At 38.2% G+C, this 18,223-nt stretch overlaps 2 protein-coding genes across 3 annotated transcripts; both read left to right on the top strand.

The window, feature by feature from the left end:
* The first annotated feature begins 1,549 nt into the window (after positions 1 to 1,549).
* Positions 1,550 to 6,339, top strand: LOC116287942 (protein YIPF1). The gene is made up of 12 exons (XM_031694649.2): positions 1,550 to 1,623; positions 1,925 to 1,976; positions 2,293 to 2,412; positions 2,782 to 2,801; positions 2,883 to 2,960; positions 3,258 to 3,345; positions 3,422 to 3,532; positions 3,681 to 3,835; positions 4,447 to 4,513; positions 4,755 to 4,807; positions 5,162 to 5,224; positions 5,390 to 6,339. Exons 1-12 carry the CDS (start codon positions 1,582 to 1,584, stop codon positions 5,498 to 5,500), a joined length of 960 nt encoding a protein of 319 aa, XP_031550509.2. The 5' UTR covers positions 1,550 to 1,581; the 3' UTR covers positions 5,501 to 6,339.
* A 371-nt stretch (positions 6,340 to 6,710) lies between these two features.
* LOC116287941 (ferric reductase 1) lies at positions 6,711 to 17,133 on the top strand. 2 transcript variants are annotated; one of them, XM_031694648.2, is made up of 19 exons: positions 6,711 to 6,809; positions 10,695 to 11,024; positions 11,256 to 11,353; positions 11,498 to 11,609; positions 12,059 to 12,235; positions 12,503 to 12,601; positions 12,700 to 12,761; positions 12,924 to 13,143; positions 13,399 to 13,575; positions 13,777 to 13,875; positions 14,268 to 14,326; positions 14,424 to 14,506; positions 14,766 to 14,882; positions 14,978 to 15,087; positions 15,508 to 15,594; positions 15,696 to 15,793; positions 16,215 to 16,273; positions 16,375 to 16,619; positions 16,695 to 17,133. In XM_031694648.2, exons 1-19 carry the CDS (start codon positions 6,804 to 6,806, stop codon positions 16,794 to 16,796), a joined length of 2,340 nt encoding a protein of 779 aa, XP_031550508.2. In that variant the 5' UTR covers positions 6,711 to 6,803; the 3' UTR covers positions 16,797 to 17,133. The 2 variants fall into 2 exon arrangements, with proteins under 2 accessions (XP_031550508.2, XP_088886635.1); XM_089030509.1 differs by lacking the exon at positions 6,711 to 6,809 and adding an exon at positions 9,532 to 9,814.
* Positions 17,134 to 18,223: the final 1,090 nt, after the last annotated feature.

Raw genomic sequence — 18,223 nt, 5'->3', positions numbered from 1 at the left:
TCTCGTTCAGAGTAGAAATAAAACTAGAAAAGCTCAATTTATTTTGTGAAAAAAGACGCGCTATAGGTGTTAATTGGATTGCCTGTATCATGCACAGAACAGCTGAAGAAGTTTGTAATGTTAGTCAAAAGATAATGGAATGTTTCACGGCACCATCAACTAGTCCTTTGCAGGCATATGATATAGAGATTCAAATGCAGAAAAAGTTCTTGTCAACAAACTGCCAGGAAAGATAGGAAAGCATAGCTCTACTTTTCGCGGATCGATATTGCTTATATGACTGATAACATCTGATCGAACTTAAACGGACTTATAAGCAACCGAATAGGAATAATTTCTTTTAATTGCCTTATTGTTGAAAATTTAAATATAATAAAAATGGATTAAAAAGAAAAGAAAAAAGAAAAATATGGATAAGGTGGGATTCGAACCCACCAAAAGAAATTCAAGAAATACGATTCCACTTTGCCATACCCCCGAGACATCCGCAGAGCTGAGGCGGCGTATGGACTTCGGACCTGACGGCGATTAAATCCTTCTGCCCTTGGGTGCACGAATTACGCAAGAAAATGTTCTAGCCGAAGCATCAGGGGAGAGACCAGCCGGCCCCCAGACCATATCGGCTGACCCCTTGCATCTCTGCCATGCACGGAATCGGTTGAAAGTATAATGTTAAAAAGTCTAGTCTATTCGGTGAATTGTTTTTCACGGCTATTGTTATGCTGATTCACCTGGAACCGTGGTCCAGTGGATAAATCGTTGCCGTTCAAGATACTGAGTCAAGCTCGTCTGAGGAGGGTTAATACTTGGATGGGTGACCTAAACTTTATACCTACTCACGCTTTTGCTCTTTTTTTTTTTCGTTATTCTCTTTTGATTTTCAAAATAATAGAATAGTGAAACTTTTATAGTTTTGAGTAACCTATTTCTGTCTACCCATATCCGTCAAATCGAAATCTAGCAGAAGAAAATCCCTGGAAAAAAAACAAGAAACTTCAGCCATTTTGTATTCTCATAAATGATAGATCAAAAATAATAGTTCTGATAGTGATGAAAGAAAGTACTAGAGAAAGGATAAAATGAAAGTAAATTTCATTTCTTTAGCTTTACAGTTGCAGTCTTAGGATAAAAGATAGATGTATGTATTTATTCTTTTTCTGGTTTGTTAAAACTGCATTTTTGAAAAACAATTGTGTCTCGATTACTTCTGTTGTAAATCTTTTTATAAAAGTTAAAAAAGTTAATGTTACCAAACGTGCTTCTCGGTCCCAGTGATGAGCTCTGGAGAAATCCCGTTCGCGGTTTCTCGATTGACCTAAAATCAGAAAACGCAAACAAACCCTAGGGGCGTATCCAAGAGGGCTCGTCCAAACCCCCCTCCACCTAAATGAGAAGTAAGAACCCTCTTTTTAGGACCATCTCGATGTTATTGAAAAACCTTAAGAGACATTAACGAACCCCACTGAGATACGAACTGACCATCCTGTTTTATCCGAACAGACAGCAGGACTCGCTATAGTTATGGTATCCCTGTGGTACGACGTGTCACTGCGCATAGTCAGTAGAAAGCAATTATCCAAGATGGCGGACGATAGCGAAAAGAAAGGACTGATTGATATCCAGGTAAAAATACGTGATAAATACTCTGTTTTACCATTATTCTCTTTCTCTTTTGATTGATAAGATAGTGTCGGCTTTGCTGTGTCGGACTTAAGAATACATACTCCAGGAAATAGAAAATGTAACCATTTCTATCATGGTTTTCATGCGTAGTTTCAGCTGTTTTTTATCCAAAAAAGATCAAACAAATTATCTTGTAAAGTCATAAAAGATCGTTTGTTAAAGTATAGAATTATAAACGTAGATGAATCTATACTAAGACAGTTTACATTTTCGTTTACCATTTCAACTTCTGTTTTTCAAGATGGACGATGATGATGAAGAAGATACGGAGATAGACACATTCAGTTTTCGAGGTTAGCGTAATTGTGTTTTTGATGTTGTTGCAGCCGGATGTTGCTGCTACTGCTGCTGCTGCTGCTGCTGCTGCTGCTGCTGCTGCTGCTGCTGCTGCTGCTGCTGCTGCTGCTGCTGTTATTATTATTGCTGTTGTCGTTATTGATGCTGCTGTTGTTTTTAGTATCATAATGGTACAGTAGTTGATGTTGTTAATCATGTCGTCCTAAATTGCAGTTACCATTGAGATTACCTTGTCAATATTGCTCTTGATAAATAGTAAATTCCAATTTCCATTTTTTGTCTCTTTCTTCTTGTGTTCATTCATTTACAAAGATTTTCACAAAGATCCAGAAGCACATGGTGTTGGTGCAATAGGTGACACAGGTTCTATTAACACAGCTTCCACTACAACAGGGACAACTATACCAACCCATTCTATTGGGGATAGTGATGGTAAGCATAGGTCAATCAAAGATTGTATTATAATTACCAAAGCAGCAGGATAGGACCTAACAGATAAAAGCCATTCCATACTGTGTATACAGTAAGAAAATGTTGAATACTGCGTACTGAATAGTGCATAATGAATAGCAAATCATGTCATGATGTATCCAAGATATTCTATTTTATGTAACTACAGAATGGTTTTATTGACATTTTAGCATAATTCTATGCCTGCGTTGTGCTATTCAGTATGCAGTATTCACCATACAGCATTCAACATTTCTTGAAATAGCTGTATATAATTTGTGTATAAGTACCATATGTTTCCCACTCGTCCAAACTCATTTGATCTATTTTTATTTATTCCATGTTGAGAAGATGAAGGAGACAAAACAGAGGTTGGTTCAAAGTGCCACAGCAGCTCTGCCCTTTAGTCAATCTTTCAGTCAGTCTTATTTCTTGATTATGTCGTTTTTCAGTTATTGGGAGAAAGAAAATCTCCTCCATTCTGGACGTTTGAATATTATCAAGGATTCTTTGATGTTGACACTATGCAGGTTAGGTTAAGACTAAAATCTTTTTTGACTCACGTAGAACAAAGAAGATTTTATCAATTACTTTAGAAGGATCAATATTTAAGAATCATATCTCTGATAGAGCCTCCTCTGTAGGCAACTCTTTGGGCTTCCTTTGGTTGGGTAAGCTACAGAGCAGGCTTCCTTTGGCATAGAACTGTGGAGGGGACTGAGGACGAAAAAGTGTTCTCAGACTCCTATATATAGAGAGGGAGACAGATTCAGAGAAATGCCTGTAAAGGAGGATTTCTCTGATAGGTAAATAATTCTTTTTTTCAGGTTGTGCGAAGAATAATTGGATCAATGGTTCCATCTTACAGAAAAAATTTCCTTGTCTCACAAATCAGACCCAACCCAGACTTGTATGGTAAGGTGTTACAATATTTCCACATAATCCAAGAAGGTGGATAGGATTATTCTTATGCTGTGTGCTGTGTTTTCAGGTCCATTTTGGGTGTGTGCTACTTTGGTTTTCACGACAGCTATTTCTGGTAATCTTGCCAGCTACTTGGCAACTACTGGTGACCATGAATGGGTCTATGACTTCCATAAAGGTGTGCTGAATTTTAAAACTAATCAAGAACTCATAGAAAGCTTATGTACATATCCTGCAATGATAAAATATCATTCTATGTCAGGTAACCAGGTCAATTTTTGGCATATTCTACACTAATACATGACATATTGTGTTTTTAATTGAAGTGACGCTAGCGGCAGGAGCTATATACACCTATGCATTCCTCATACCCACAGCATTATGGGGATTACTGATGTGGAGAAGAAGCAATGCTGGATACTCATTTCTGGAGATCCTCTGTGTTTATGGGTACTCTCTTTCTATTTACATACCCATATCAGTAAGTGCTAAAAACTAACATCTACAAACACAGGGGCAGATCCAGGAGTGGTAAAGGGGTTGACTTGTCACCCCCCTTTTGCTCAAATTTCTTAGTATATTGTTAGTAACAGTCACCCCCCTTTTCTTTAAATTCCTGGTAAAACCTTTTTAATGGTCACCCCCTTCTTCCTGGATCAGCCCCTCAAACACTTATCTCATAGAATATTGTACACGGTACTTAAAGTCTGTTACTGGTTTTAGGGTCGTCACGTTATACTCTTTAGGCAAGAGAGTGCATAGCTTGACAACTCTAAAAGAGGCTACTGCAAAGCACATGATTGTTTGGCTTGAGAGGGGTATTTTTTGCTATTTTTAAAAACCTTTTTACCTGACTGATTTAGAAACCAATACAAAGGATTAAATAGATTGATCTTACAAATACTTAAACTAAACCTGACCTAACAAAGAGGGGGGGTTGAGGTTGTAAAACAAAATGCAGTGGTCATAGAATATTTAGACTAAGGTTTTCAGCATATCCTGAATTCCTTGTTTCCTGAATATTCATGCAGCCGGTGTAGTGACAGTATTGTAACTGTATTTTGTATGCCTTATGATGTATTTTTATTGTAGATATTATGGACGATACCTTTTGACTGGCTAAGATGGATCTTCGTAGTGATTGGAATGGTCCTGTCTGGTAAGAAACTAAATAAAATATGACACAGACTGTTTGCATCTTTAGAAACTGTTGCTGCACAATGGTCAGGTGACGGTGGGTTGTTGATGGAGTAACAATGGGATGTCAACAGGGCATTTAGGGCACTATTCACGCAAACTACAATTTCACAACAAACATTGTCTTGTATCTGCTTCTCATCTGGCAAGGAAACGAAATGAATATTGAATATATGATTTTTCATTATCCCTTTCATTTACAGGGTCAGTTTTGCTTCTCACATTTTGGCCAGCAGTAGAGGATGACGACAAGAAGGTAGTAATAAAACGTTTGTATAAGATTCAGCTGCATGTTGGTCCTCTGCAACATGATGGTAGAATGTAGTGGTAATGTGTGTGGAGGGAACCTCATGGAAGAGACCCATATGGGAAGTGGTGGTTGTAAAATATAAGTTCAAGTTATAAGTTATGGTATGTGTAGATCCAGGTTGTTGCCTGGAAAGCCATTGTTCAGATAGTTTACCTTGATCCTCTTTAGATATTACTTTAAATCCGCTCCCTCCTCAGATAAACTATTTTCATCATTGTTACTACAGTCTTTGTCATCACATTCTTTAATACAAGGTTTACTGTGATCAATGAGTAATTGTTTTATTAATCTTTCCCACAGATTGCTATGCCAACTATGCTTTTTATTTTTATCCTCCACGGCCTTCTTGCTATTGGTTTCAAGGTGAGTAAAGTTGTACAAAGCAGAACCACCCTGAAAGGATCTCCCAACAGCTAGAAAACCCTTACTTACATGCTAAACAAGGTTTATTTGTGCCTTCTTGTTATTATAAATTATATGTTTGAGGAATGTACTCCAGTAACATCATCAACATTTGTTTCATTTTAGCTTTACTTCTTTCATGGACCAGCAGAGCTACGACTAACACCAACAACTACCACACCAACATTTATAACATCAACAACTCCTACAACTCCTATTAGTAATCCAGCAGCTTAATAACCTGATGGTTTGCAGCAGCATTTCCTAGGATCCCAGTGGGAAAACCACTTTTAAGGCCGATTTACACGGTAAGATTTTTCCTCACGACTGCCGCGCGTGACAGGCTAAAGCTATGTTTTAGCTGCTATTTACAGTCGTAAGCGAGTTGTACGATGGAATTACATGAAGCAATTCGTGTCTTCAGCATATTGCACGCGATAGTTTGAGGAAAAATCGTACTGTGTAAATCGGCATTGAAAAATATTACAAATTAAAACAAATAATCATCAAGAATAAATAGATAATAATAATTTACTTTATTAAGAGAGGGTGAGACGTTACAGTCCCAACTTAGCAGTTCTTATCGTATCTGAAAGACAATGGACCATCATTTGATGTAAATACACTCAATAAATCTGTAAACAAGTAGTAACATGTGGAGAATAGCACTTTCTGTGATATTGCCTTTTTTCGCGGTAACCTAGAAATAGTGCGTTCTGATTGGCTGCGCATACGAACGATACTTTTTTTTGTCCGCGGTCCGTCATCCTGACGTAACGTACGTCATCCAGTTGCTTACATGGGAAAACGAATTGTTAAACGACAAAACAAGTTGAAAATAAGTATAAAAGTAAATGGAAGTGCTGTGCCGTGACAAAGCCCAGCAGTAAGCTGAGTATCAAGGTCAACAGATATCAGCCACAAGCTTGTCTGGACTGAACTGAATTCAAGCGTTGCACACTATGCATCTCTGCCTTAGTATCATTTGTTTGGGTTAGTATTATATTTATAACGTAATATTTAAAACGAAACCTTAAAAAAAAGAAACTATTTGATTAAAACACTTTGTCCCGAAAGGTATTATTGTCGTAATTATTTTGATAAAGAGCCATTCTGAAGCCAGTAATTGAGTCGTTTTTAGTGCGTGAAAGATGTTTTAAAAAGGAATTTAGCCTCATAATCACAATAATGACGAAGCCGTTCTGAAGCCCTGTTCATAAATATCCGCCTGTAAAAAGCCAAAGGGCACCAGGTCTTTCTTGACTACAGCAACCGATTATTTTACTGTTGAAGAAAAAATCTGTTCGTTTGCAATTATTTTTACTTGTGGTCGCTGCAAACCCAGACTCGTTCTAGAAGTTTGAAAAAAACATAGTTAACTATGGAAAAATAAAGGGCAGCTGTGGGGGGCTGGCGTGGAAGGGCTTTTAGCCTTGCGTGACGTCATGTCAAGTATCTTGCACAGTCATCTTCAGTCACTCAAAGATCCGTAGAAGAAAACAAGTAAGCTCCACGGCCACCCTGGTTCTACACATGTAACATGAAGGTAAAACCATGAACTATCGATGGGAATATTATTTTAAGATTGCTTGACTTATTCGCCACATAGTATCGAGGTCAGTCCACAGTGACTCATCATTATGTAATGATTGAAGATCATAGTTGAACATGCATGATGAATCAAACTTGGACGTTGTGCTAATAGAATAGGTCATAAGATATCTAAATGTTTTTAGACGTTACACCAGTCTTCTTTCTGCAAAGATTACTATTGATATATTTAGCTCATTTTCTAGAGCTTTCGCGGCGTGAATGTTTGCTGTTTTCCACTAGTAATGTCAAGGCTTTGCTCGAAAAACCAAGCATTATATAAAGTTTGGCTGTTTGCCAAGTTTGATTGGCTTTGCAAGTTATGTAAGAGACTGCAAGACTACCTAAAAGACGCAGGACGACGTACATCATGTCCAAACCTAGCCTTGTACAGTATTAATAATATATGTTACTTGGTTCGTGATGTGTCTGAAGGTGGTGATATATGATTAAGTATCACTGTTTTAACAACAATTTAAATTGTTGTGTTGTAAGGCGATCAGCCGCCGTTCCGCCAGTTGGTTTAATGTTTTTTTTTCCAGGTCTTAATATAATTGATTGTTATTCTAAACTGGTCACATTCTGGTCAATCTTTCTCGTGCGTCATCGTCTGCAAATTGAATCACTTATATAGACTGGCTATCTTTAACAAAATATTTTAGTATCCTGAATTTTTTCGTTTCTAGTTGCTCCTACAATTTTTAAGCCTTTTTTTAGTAAGATATTAACAACAGCACAACAGCTACTGAATGATCAGTATGTGGCCCAAGTATATCCTTGTCGACTCTATATTATGTATTCTTTATTTCCATTAGGGTTTAGGGTTTAGGGGTTTTTTAACTTAACTCTACAGGGAAAACTGTTTGTCTTGTCACATGCTCAGCAATGTTTCGTGATATCACGTAGATCGATGTTCCGCCGGCTGAGGCTGCGTTTGCCTGACCGAGATCACTTTAGATGGTGCCATTGAGTTCGCATGATGTCTTGTTCTCTCGCTTGCCACGAGGGTTTTTTGGTTTTCCAGTTTTCATCCCTTTGCAAAAAGCATGTGACTTACCTAGTTTGCTGTATGAACTTTAACTATGAAGATAAGATTTAGTATATGGATTGGCTGTGGAATAATACGTCATCCGTCAAGTCTACCGTGTATTTAAATAAAGATAGATTTCGCAACCAAATTTTTTGAAAAAAAAAAAAAATCGAAAAATAGTCTTAATCAGAAGTCTTTTGGTTAGATTTTAATTTCTAATTTGAATAAAAGAATTTGTGCGCATGACACCAGATGGGGCATGTGACCGCTGGATCATTGTAGTGGTTATGAAGGACACCTTGTGTGTTTAAATCTATGGTTTGCCACATTAGCCTTGTTTAACACCCACAAAACGCACTCAGACAGAGAAAAGTTAAGGAGAGGGAAAGAGAGGGAAGGAATAAAGGGAAGAGAGAAGGGTGTATGTTCGATATCGGCTAGATATGCTCTTTTTCTCATTTGTTTTTTATATTTGTTTTTTCTTTTCTTTATTCTTTTCTTTTTTCTCCTTTTTCTTCTTTTCAAGTTCCAATTTGTTTTCTAATGGAGCCGGATATCTTGATATTCATACCATTTCTATCCGAGTCACATACTTCAGTCGAATCCAGTAAGAATCGCTTTGTATTATAAGGCAGTGGGAATCCTATTAAACCCTGACATTACTGATCTTTATGATAAAAGCCGAGCTGCTTTAGATTGGGTCTCCGCAATAAATACTAAATACGTATACGAAAAGCCTAGCAACGCTTCCGACAAGGGAGATTTGTGCGAGAGATTTTGCTCTACTGGATTAAAGTATAACTTTTTTCCAATCTCCTCCTTAAACCTTTCAGTAGATCTCACTGTAGTGCCATAAAAGTCATCGTAATGTCGGTTCTCTTTCTGAATAGGCTTTTTTTCGAGAGTCGCTAAGTGTGTCCTTACTAAATTTTGCTTTTGCTTTGTTACTTTCTAGTTCTTTATATTCAATATTTTCAACTTTTACTGTAGTTAAACGTGTGTTTAAATGATAATGATGATGATGATGATAATAATAATAATAAATAACTTTATTGACAATAATAATTAACTAATAATTCATTATAATATGAGACGTAATAAGAATATTGCTATAATTATAAAACAAAAAAGGAGAGATTATGAATATAAAATAACAAATCTATATAATATTTACTTATTTATCTATGAAAACATATTTGTAAAATAAATTAATAGCTCAAAACACGAGTCCAGCTCTTCACACTGATATAATACTATATTAAAACTATACATTTATTATTAAAATCTAAATATTTCTAAATTTCCGCTACATTGGCGTTAAGATTAAAGTCATTCAAGAATTCATTGTCCTTAAAAAATAATAATAAATAATAACAATAATAATGATAATAATAATAATAATAATAATAATAATAATGATAATAATAATAATAGTTAATCCAATACATGGATAACTATTTTTCGGCTTCTCGCATTTATATCCACTGCAGTAATTATGCCGCTTTTGTCAGCTAAGACGACATTCAATAAACAAACCTTCATGTAATGACCTCATAAAGTGCTTTTATTCCGTGTGGGCAGGCGGAATATGGAAATTAATTTCAATATCGAAAACAAACCCTCCGTATTCAAGGCAGATGGTTTGTACTTGTCAAGTTTGGAGGAGACGTTTTTCTGTTTTGCACATTGCCCCTGTGTGCTCGGAGCTGACATCGACATTTTCCAACTTAATTTGAACTGTGAACCTGAAAATTCCTACAAGTGACTGCATTTTGTTTTTCATCTTTTTATGATCAAAATAAACGTTTTTGTGCGTACACTGGATTTGAAAAGAACGGGCGGCTTCGTTGAAAGGTCTTCGGGCGAGTTTGGTGTTTACGAGCAAGACTTCAAACAACTGAAAAGAGGTTATACTAAAAAAACAAGTTGAGGTAACCAGCCAAATGAACAGGAAACAGAATATATATATTTATACTTTTTCGATGTTTGTTTCAAATGACATCTCTTTATTAAAAACTACCACGACATATTAGTTATTTTTTTTAGAAATTGCGTTGAGCTCGCAAATTCAAACGAATAAACTGTGATAAAATATATGCTAGCCATGCATTTCAACAAAACGAGCATTAGTTTCCTGCAATATGAAATAATGATGATATTCGATTCGTGTTATAATTAAAATGTCGTATGGAGATAATCCCGTGACATGTAATAAGGAACATTAAGTACTGTCTGTTCTTTTAATATACGCGTTCAGTTTCTTTGAATAACGCATCTTATTCGTTTAGTGTCCATATTCATTGGCAATAATCACGCAAAGTTCAGTAAAAAAACCCTCAATTTGCCTGAAGCTAATGACGAATGTCACTTTGTTATGCTTTAGTTGCCATTAAAAGGGGGAAAAAAATGCTCGAATTAATTAAGTAGGTGACTTTTTCTACAGTGCGTCTGGCTTTGAAAATGAAAAAAAGACGTCGAGTTTCGGTAGCATTCAGTCCACCGCCGATCATTAAGAGGCCAGGTTACTTTTGAATCATTTGGACATGGAGACCATTTGATGTGATCCGCTCTGTGAGATTTTTTTTATTATTCATTTGTTCTTCTTTCTGCAGTGGCTTGCGGTGGCCCAGTTCTCAATAGGAAACCCAACAATGATAGTGTTTTCATGTTGCATCTTCCTAACAAATGGCCGAGTACGAGTGTCTCTAATTAAAGCGCCTTCGATGCTACTCTTCCAGCGGATGTTCAAGACAATTTATTTTTCTAAATCAGAACAGGCATACTAAATAGAGCTATATTAATTTCTTGCAGATGATCGTGATTCTATTGGCTGTTCTAGTTTTCCCATCATCCCACGCATTTCCTGATCACGTGCCAACAACTGTATGTGAAGAAATGCATCCTCATCATGATAGCCACCAGAGCCAGCCCATAGCAAGCAGTCCGTATAACATAACAGTGTCGTCTGCTAACTACACCCCTGGAGCTGAGGTGACTGTTATCATCACAGGATCCATGTATTTCAAGGGGTTCATGGTCCAAGCGAGAAGTGAAGGCAAGCCTGCTAATCCTGTTGGATCATTCCAAGACCCTTTACCACTCTACACGGGGCATCTTTGGTGCTCAGGGGGGGAGCCCAAGGTAAAGACTTGTAATATACATGTATAGGTGATCTTTCTAAGACCCTTTACCACTCTACACGGCGCATCTTTGGTGTTCAGGGGGGGAGCCCAAGGTAAAGACTTGTAATATATAGGTGATCTTTCTAAGACCCTTTACCACTCTACACGGGGCATCTTTGGTGCTCAGAGTTTAGTTTCCCAAGCTAGAGCCAGAAATGATCAGTTTCTTTTATTTTATTTCTTTTTACAGAACACAGTTGGGCATGAACACAAGGCCAAGGTCAACTTCACTTCAGTCAGTTTGAAATGGACAGCACCTTCAGTATCAGCAGGAAACATATCCTTCTGGTAAGATATGACGTCGTTAGTGACGTCACGTGTTACATCAATGTCGACGTCACACCTTAGTATGATAGATACTGGAAGTTACTCCTGCTTGGGTTTTGATGGTATGGGATACCTGTGTTATTTTTTATTATTCATTCATTCTAGGGTCACTGTCGTCCATAACTTCACGACATTCTGGGATAAACAGAAATCCAGTATAGTAACGGGTTTAGCTGCTCCATCCACCACTCAACCTACACTCGAAGGAGATTTCCAGGTATATCTAATGTCGTAATTAGGATTATATCCAGTAGAACTTAACGTCAGTGTTATGTGTGTGTGTGTATGTTAGAGCAAATGTTATAAATAAGACATATCACAACCTTACAGTACAGACATGCCGTGTAACACTGATCTCGCGCTTCTGGTTCAGAAGGATATTTCAAAAAACGTTGGTTGAAGGTTTTTTTTGCATGTTGCATTTTGCATACCAAGCCCGAATTGACGGTCAGCTATGTGAATTCAATCAGCGAAATGTCACAACGATAAGGGATTTTACCAAATTTTTTCTCTCTTTCTTCTGCGCTGACATTATTTTTACATATGAATATAACAACATGCAACAGAACCTTCACCAACCTGTTTTGAAATAGCTGTAATTCCTATGGTTACTTTACGTTTACTTAATCAACTGTACTTCATAAAATTGATGAATTGCTATCGCAGATTAGCAAGACAGGTTGTGGTGTTACCAAGAGCTGTTACTCGGAACCTTCATCTTGCTCCAACAGTCAAGACTGTATCTTTCTCGTGACGTACGAAGATAACGGTGACAATGTTACATTTGAGATAAGCTCCAAACTGGGTTACGGTTCTGTAGGATTCAATGACAAACAATCCATGGTAAGTACTGGTTTTCAATCATTAGTAGAAAGTAGATTCCTGGGTTTCTAAGGGCTGGTATTTATTCTCAGGTTATGTTGCAGTGGAGATGGCCGGGGAAGCCAATGAATAGGGAAGATGCGCGCAATCCCTGCTATCCCTGCATGTTCCCTAATAGTCTACTCCTTCATTCGCCTCTTGATCTGAAGCTGTCGTCCACATCTCTTAACTCGCTTGTCATTCCATGTGAGACATCTATTTATACACCTCACGTTTTGTATATCTCAGAATGGCACGGACAGTATCACTTGTTCTACATCAGCTACAAACGTCGTCGAAGTGAGGCAGTACTACTTAGACAATCACCAACCCATACGATACGATTTGGTAAGATCTCTCTTCTCTTATTGCCTCTCTCTGCCCTCCCCTCCCCTCCCCTAGTTTCAGTTACTAGTATTGATACTCAAATCTTTTAACGATTTCAGCGTTCCTCTAGTGATATCACTCGTCATCAGGGTGTTTATGCCAATGGTATCGTTAAGTGCAGGTAACGTGGACGAGTAAATGATTTACATAAGGACCTACAGGTCCTTTTAATTTGAGCATGTCGTTTCGTCCTTGAGACGAGAATCCAAGATGCAATCACGCGATTTTACACGTAAGCAGTTACAGCCAATCACATGTTGGATTTTTTGGAACTTTATTCCAGATTCTCTCGGAAGAAAGTTCCACAGGGACCCAAAATGCGTAACCTCAATAATAATTGGTACTTGATCTTCGCGTGGAGCAAGGTTGGTTCAACAGGCGTTCTTGCTTACCATTTTCCAAACGCTTCCTACACACCGACCACAGTAGATGTACAAAAACCTGCCAACTTGACGAACGGTAGACAAACACCGCCCGCTCCTACATCATCACCTGGTGATAAGGTTAGTGTCTAAACTAAACCCCACCCTCCCCTCCCCTGTGTGAAGTGAGTATCGACCTTATTCACCCACCACTCGTCTTTCATAAAGCCACTCTATTACCAAGTCCCCCTTCTGGATGGAGTTTGTATCTACACTATTTACCCTCATCTCCCTCCCCTCCCTACATAAAGGTGGTACCTACATTGTACCCAACCCTCCCCTGGATAGAGTCTTATCAGCCGAGGATCAGAAAGTAAAAAGCAATTATTTTGACAGATAACCAAGGCTGATTGCGGCAAAACCAAAGGTTGTTATTCTGAACCCAGTAGCTGTCAATCAAGTGATGATTGTCAGTATCTCCTAACATACAAAGCTGACAAGGACAAAGTCACTTTTGAGATGAGTTTCAAGGCTGGTTGGGGAGCCATTGGATTTAACTCCAAAGGCAAAATGGTAAACTTTAATAAATAGTGATATCTCTTTTATAGTATCCCTCTATGAAGGTTTAGTAATGCTTTTTATGGCCGGGCTATATGTATTTCTTTTTTATCTTTCTTCCTTTAGCTGTTGGGTTACCTGTGTGTTATCTTACTCAGACCATAGAATGGGTTTTTGGGTTACCTGTGTCATTCATATCGTTCTTTATTCCGTCAGGATGGAACCGATGCTATCATCTGTTCCCTGGAGTCTTCACAGGTCATAGTTGCACACTATGATATCAAAGGATACGGAGCTCCTATTAAAAACATCCAGGTAATGCCGTGATCTGATTATCAATCTCGTACGCGGAGACCTCTGGCTTCTTCGCGCCTTTATCCCCAATGCCTGGCTGCCCGAAAAGTCTTTCCAGCGCCAACCCGTTGACCAAAAAGCCGGAAAACTCTGGGCACGAGAGTGATCGCCATCATGGGTAGAAATTATGTTAGAATCATTTGTCTTCCATTTAGCTAAGAGACATGCTCGCGAAACCTTGTCGTCGGAGACTTACAGTTCTACTTAAGTTGCCGAGTGCTCAAAGCATTGCAAAGTCGTGAAACAAATGTTAATCTCAGTGCAAGAAATTTTTAAACATTGCATTTGAGCCAGCACAGAAACAAGGTACGAAGATGCGTTAGTTTGACGCGTTGTTTCCTTTATATATTCAGGGTACTAGTAGTTTGAAAATCATCGCAGGGAAGAACAGCGCGGGTGTGGTTCAGTGCAGGTAGGGACTTCCACTACATTTACTTCCTTTTTTTTTACTTCTTTTTTCTTACTTTTCTAACTCATGCACAAGTTGAACATCTTGTTTTGTCTGAAAGGTTTTCCAGACCTGTTAAAGAACCTAATATGATGGACCTGAATAATAAAGTGTTCCTGATATTCGCTAGAGGATCAGTCGGCAGTAAGTGAAAATGGATGGTTGAATGGGCCAACGGATGAAATGAATGGATGGAAGGATGGATGGGATGAGATGGACGGACGGACGGACGGACGGACGGATGAATAGATGGATGGATGAGATGGATGGATGGATGGATGGGTGGGTGTATGGAACAAGAAAGTAAAGCAACGCAGGGATAACAAGTCGCAAAAGTCAGTCGTAAAATACTGAATCAAGTCGATATATATCCTAATCAACTTGTTTCTGGGTCATATTTCAGATGCTGGAGGTTTGAGGAAGCATTCTCACAAGTCTAACACGTTAAAGACAGTTAACATCAGCTCTCCTGAAGACCTCGATGTTGGCGGCAAAAACATGCGTCTTTTACGAGCTCATGGTAATTACATTAGCTACAAACTGCGTTAGTATACCTGTGGTAAGTACCACAAGAAACCCAGTTAGTGTTGATGTATCATTTGCTTTCCTTTCCAGCAATCCTGATGTCCCTCGCTTGGCTGGTTTGTGCATCTCTTGCAATGTTTATTGCTCGGTACATGAAGCCTGTTTGGGGAGAATTACTGGGTCTGAAGGCCTGGTTCCAGGTAATTCTGATCTTCTACTGAGGGAGAGAGGGGTTGGGGTATGACATATCAACAACTGAGGGAGAGAGGGGCTTGGGTATGACACATCAACAACTGAGGGAGAGAGGGGCTGGGGTATGACACATCAACAACTGAGGGAGAGAGGGGCTGGGGTATGACATATCAACAACTGAGGGAGAGAGGTGCTAAGGTATGACATATCAACAACTGAGGGAGAGAGGGGCTGGGGTATGACACATCAACAACTGAGGGAGAGAGGTGCTAAGGTATGACATATCAACAACTGAGGGAGAGAGGGGTTGGGGTATGACATATCAACAACTGAGGGAGAGAGGGGCTGGGGTATGACATATCAACAACTGTGATGAAGGATTGGTGGTTATCTTACCAGTCACTAAGTAAGCGTTGTAATATCCCCAGATTCATCGTTTGCTGATGGTTTTCACGCTATTCTTCACTATCGTTGGTGTTGTGTTGGTTTTTATTTACGTTGAAGGCTGGTCTGAGGTACGCCATTATTTTCATCTGCCATTATGTCTGCCATTATGTCTATTAACTGTGTATCTCAGCTAACAGTAGTTAACGTTACTATTTTTACTATACGTTAGGGTTACATGCTGCATTCTATTATCGGTATTCTTGTCCTCCTGCTGACCTGTATTCAACCTGTCATGGCCTTCTTCAGACCCGGACCAGTCGCAGACAAGTAATGCAATTATTATTGTATATCATGTGATTTATTATTACTCATAATTAATTACTATTGATTTAATAAGTCAGAATTATCGCGCATCACACACTTAGGAGCGCGGCCTGGGCTGAACTTCTTAACATCATCGTATTTTTAGTTTTGTATACAGAGTATATTTCGAAAAACTTTGGTGGAGGTTTAATTGTAATGTTGCATACCAACGACTTGAAATGTATTCTGGATCATATGTCATATATCAGCACAAAAGAAAATATGCTTGAAAACGTGCACAGAGTGCAAAGTGCATTTCGGGCTTGGTATGCACGTGCAACATGCAATATGTGACAAAACCACCAACTTTTTTTTGGAATTGCGGTATTTGTTTGTTTGTTTGATATAATGTTATGTTGATCAATATATATACATTCTATTTCAGTCGCTTCATCTTTAACTGGGCTCACCGTTCTGTTGGTCTGTCAGCTCTCGTCCTCGCTAGTACGTAATAAGACCCTAAACAACACTAGAAATGCATGTTATACACTCCGTTGATCTAAAAAAAAATTATTAAATCTTTTTTTATTCTGTATTTTTTCCAGTCGTAAATTGCTTTCTCGGGGTATTTATGCCTCACTTTGGAATAAAAAATACCGGCGTATATCCACTGATAGTCTACTGTGCTGCCGTCGTCATGGTGATATTATTTGAACTTGTGTTGCTTCTTCGAAACGACAAAAACTCGTTTGATGTCATTAACGAGCCCAAAGCTAAGTTAAAGGATGGAGAAGTGGAGGTGATGACCAAACAAACAGGCCAAGTAAATACGAAAGCACCTGTCGAGAAGGTAACGACTACTTGGTATTACCGTTTTATATGATAGCGACAGAATGACAAATTAAGATTTTTGTTTTTGTTTCAGAATATTCTTCTGAAGAAGATCGTATTTGGCGTGCTAGTGCTGTTGGTCAGCGGTGCATGTGTGGCATTAATCATCTTGTTATGTAACACCACTAGTAACTAACTGAATCACCCATGGTTCATAATATGAACAGACGACTAGGGTGTGTGCACGCATCATTTTAAACTAACAACCGCTTTTACGAAACTTTTAAGTATAGTTTTAATATAGATACCCAACCTAGTTCCCAGGGCCTTCTCTTCCCGGTTTCTTTTTAGATCATCTTGAATCGAGAAGAGAAGGCCCTGGGAACTAGGTTGATAGATACCAAGACAACTAAGCGCCGCCATCTTGTTTGATGTAACGAAAGAATAAAATTAATACAACTTCTTTAGTTGAATTCAGCCAAAATGTAGGGCGGCTATGAAAACCGTTACTAAATAAAAAAGGAATGAATAGATCTTTTTTCTATGGCGTTAGATATGGGGAGTCCTTGCCCAGTCTCCCCAGCAGGCCAGAGGCCAATGATTATGGATACGACCACAGGAAGCCCATACAAGCTTTGAGAGCTCCAAACTCACTACACCTCTTTTAATATTATATTTTATACATTAGTTTTAATCACTAGCCGAAATAGTTTCGTTGTTTAATAGTATAGCAAGAAATGATAAATGCTTTTAAAAAAAAGATGTGTTCCATATCACTCGAGTTCTTTAGTTAAGCAGTGCATTATGGGATACCTCGAGGGAATGACACCTTTTGTTGCCAGCCTAATGAAATCATGAAATGTAATAGCCAGTGTGCACGAGCACAAATCTCTAGCACAAAGCATGATGGGAAACTGAGTATTAACGCTTTTTCGGCTCCTCTTCAAAATTCATTTGACAAATCTTCTTTCGACATTTTCTATAAAACTGTAAGTATTTCGACAGAGGAAAATAACAGAGCATTTTTTGGATAATCCTATTAATATTGTTTTTCTTGTTCTGATTAAGTTCTCCGTTTCCCATCATGCTTTGTGCTAGAGATTCGAGCTCGTTTACATTGCTTTATTCATAATTAACCAATGCATGCATAAATAGTCCTTATAGTAAATATTCTAAACACTAATTTTTTCTTACTTGCAAGCCAACAATATAGTATTGATGAGGGAATTTATATAAATTCATATATATTTCATTCAAAAAAATTAAAAATCATCTGACCCTACAATTCTTTTAATATTTCGCAAATGAGTTTACCAATCAATGTTTTGCCGGTATTTTCTCGAACTACGGCGCTCTTGGCTCCTATATTGGACCGTCACAACCAGTTATCTGTAAATTTATGTATTTGGCTCAAACTATGACTGTACCTACAGAAACAACATGTCACAAGTTGTCAAACACTGCGAAACTGTATTGCTTGCACAGTGGAATTCATTTGGCGGAAAATAGACATTATATATTGCCGTCTAAAGAAAAGTCCAGAAAAGAATTTCTGTATTTTTGTTAATACAATGTTGCACATGGAAGCTCGACCTACGTTTCCGAAAACGTCATAATTCGGTA

This window comes from Actinia tenebrosa, unplaced genomic scaffold, assembly GCF_029948245.1.
Source record: "Actinia tenebrosa isolate PJP-AT-01 unplaced genomic scaffold, QUT_ActTen_1.0 PGA_scaffold15__27_contigs__length_11533743, whole genome shotgun sequence".
Lineage (NCBI taxonomy): Eukaryota > Metazoa > Cnidaria > Anthozoa > Actiniaria > Actiniidae > Actinia > Actinia tenebrosa.
Note: the sequence above shows the minus strand (reverse complement) of the source record. Positions and strands in the feature narration are given on the sequence as shown.

What these genes read in the sequence shown, in the direction of transcription:
- LOC116287942 (XM_031694649.2), top strand. Translation starts at nt 1,582, where the DNA reads ATGGCGGACGATAGCGAAAAGAAAGGACTGATTGATATCCAG. An exon ending in TTCTATTGGGGATAGTGATG is followed by an intron (nt 2,413 to 2,781) that starts GTAAGCATAGGT and finishes CATGTTGAGAAG; the next exon opens with ATGAAGGAGACAAAACAGAG. An exon ending in TTGATGTTGACACTATGCAG is followed by an intron (nt 2,961 to 3,257) that starts GTTAGGTTAAGA and finishes TCTTTTTTTCAG; the next exon opens with GTTGTGCGAAGAATAATTGG.
- LOC116287941 (XM_031694648.2), top strand. An exon ending in AATGGTATCGTTAAGTGCAG is followed by an intron (nt 12,762 to 12,923) that starts GTAACGTGGACG and finishes ACTTTATTCCAG; the next exon opens with ATTCTCTCGGAAGAAAGTTC. An exon ending in CATCATCACCTGGTGATAAG is followed by an intron (nt 13,144 to 13,398) that starts GTTAGTGTCTAA and finishes TTATTTTGACAG; the next exon opens with ATAACCAAGGCTGATTGCGG.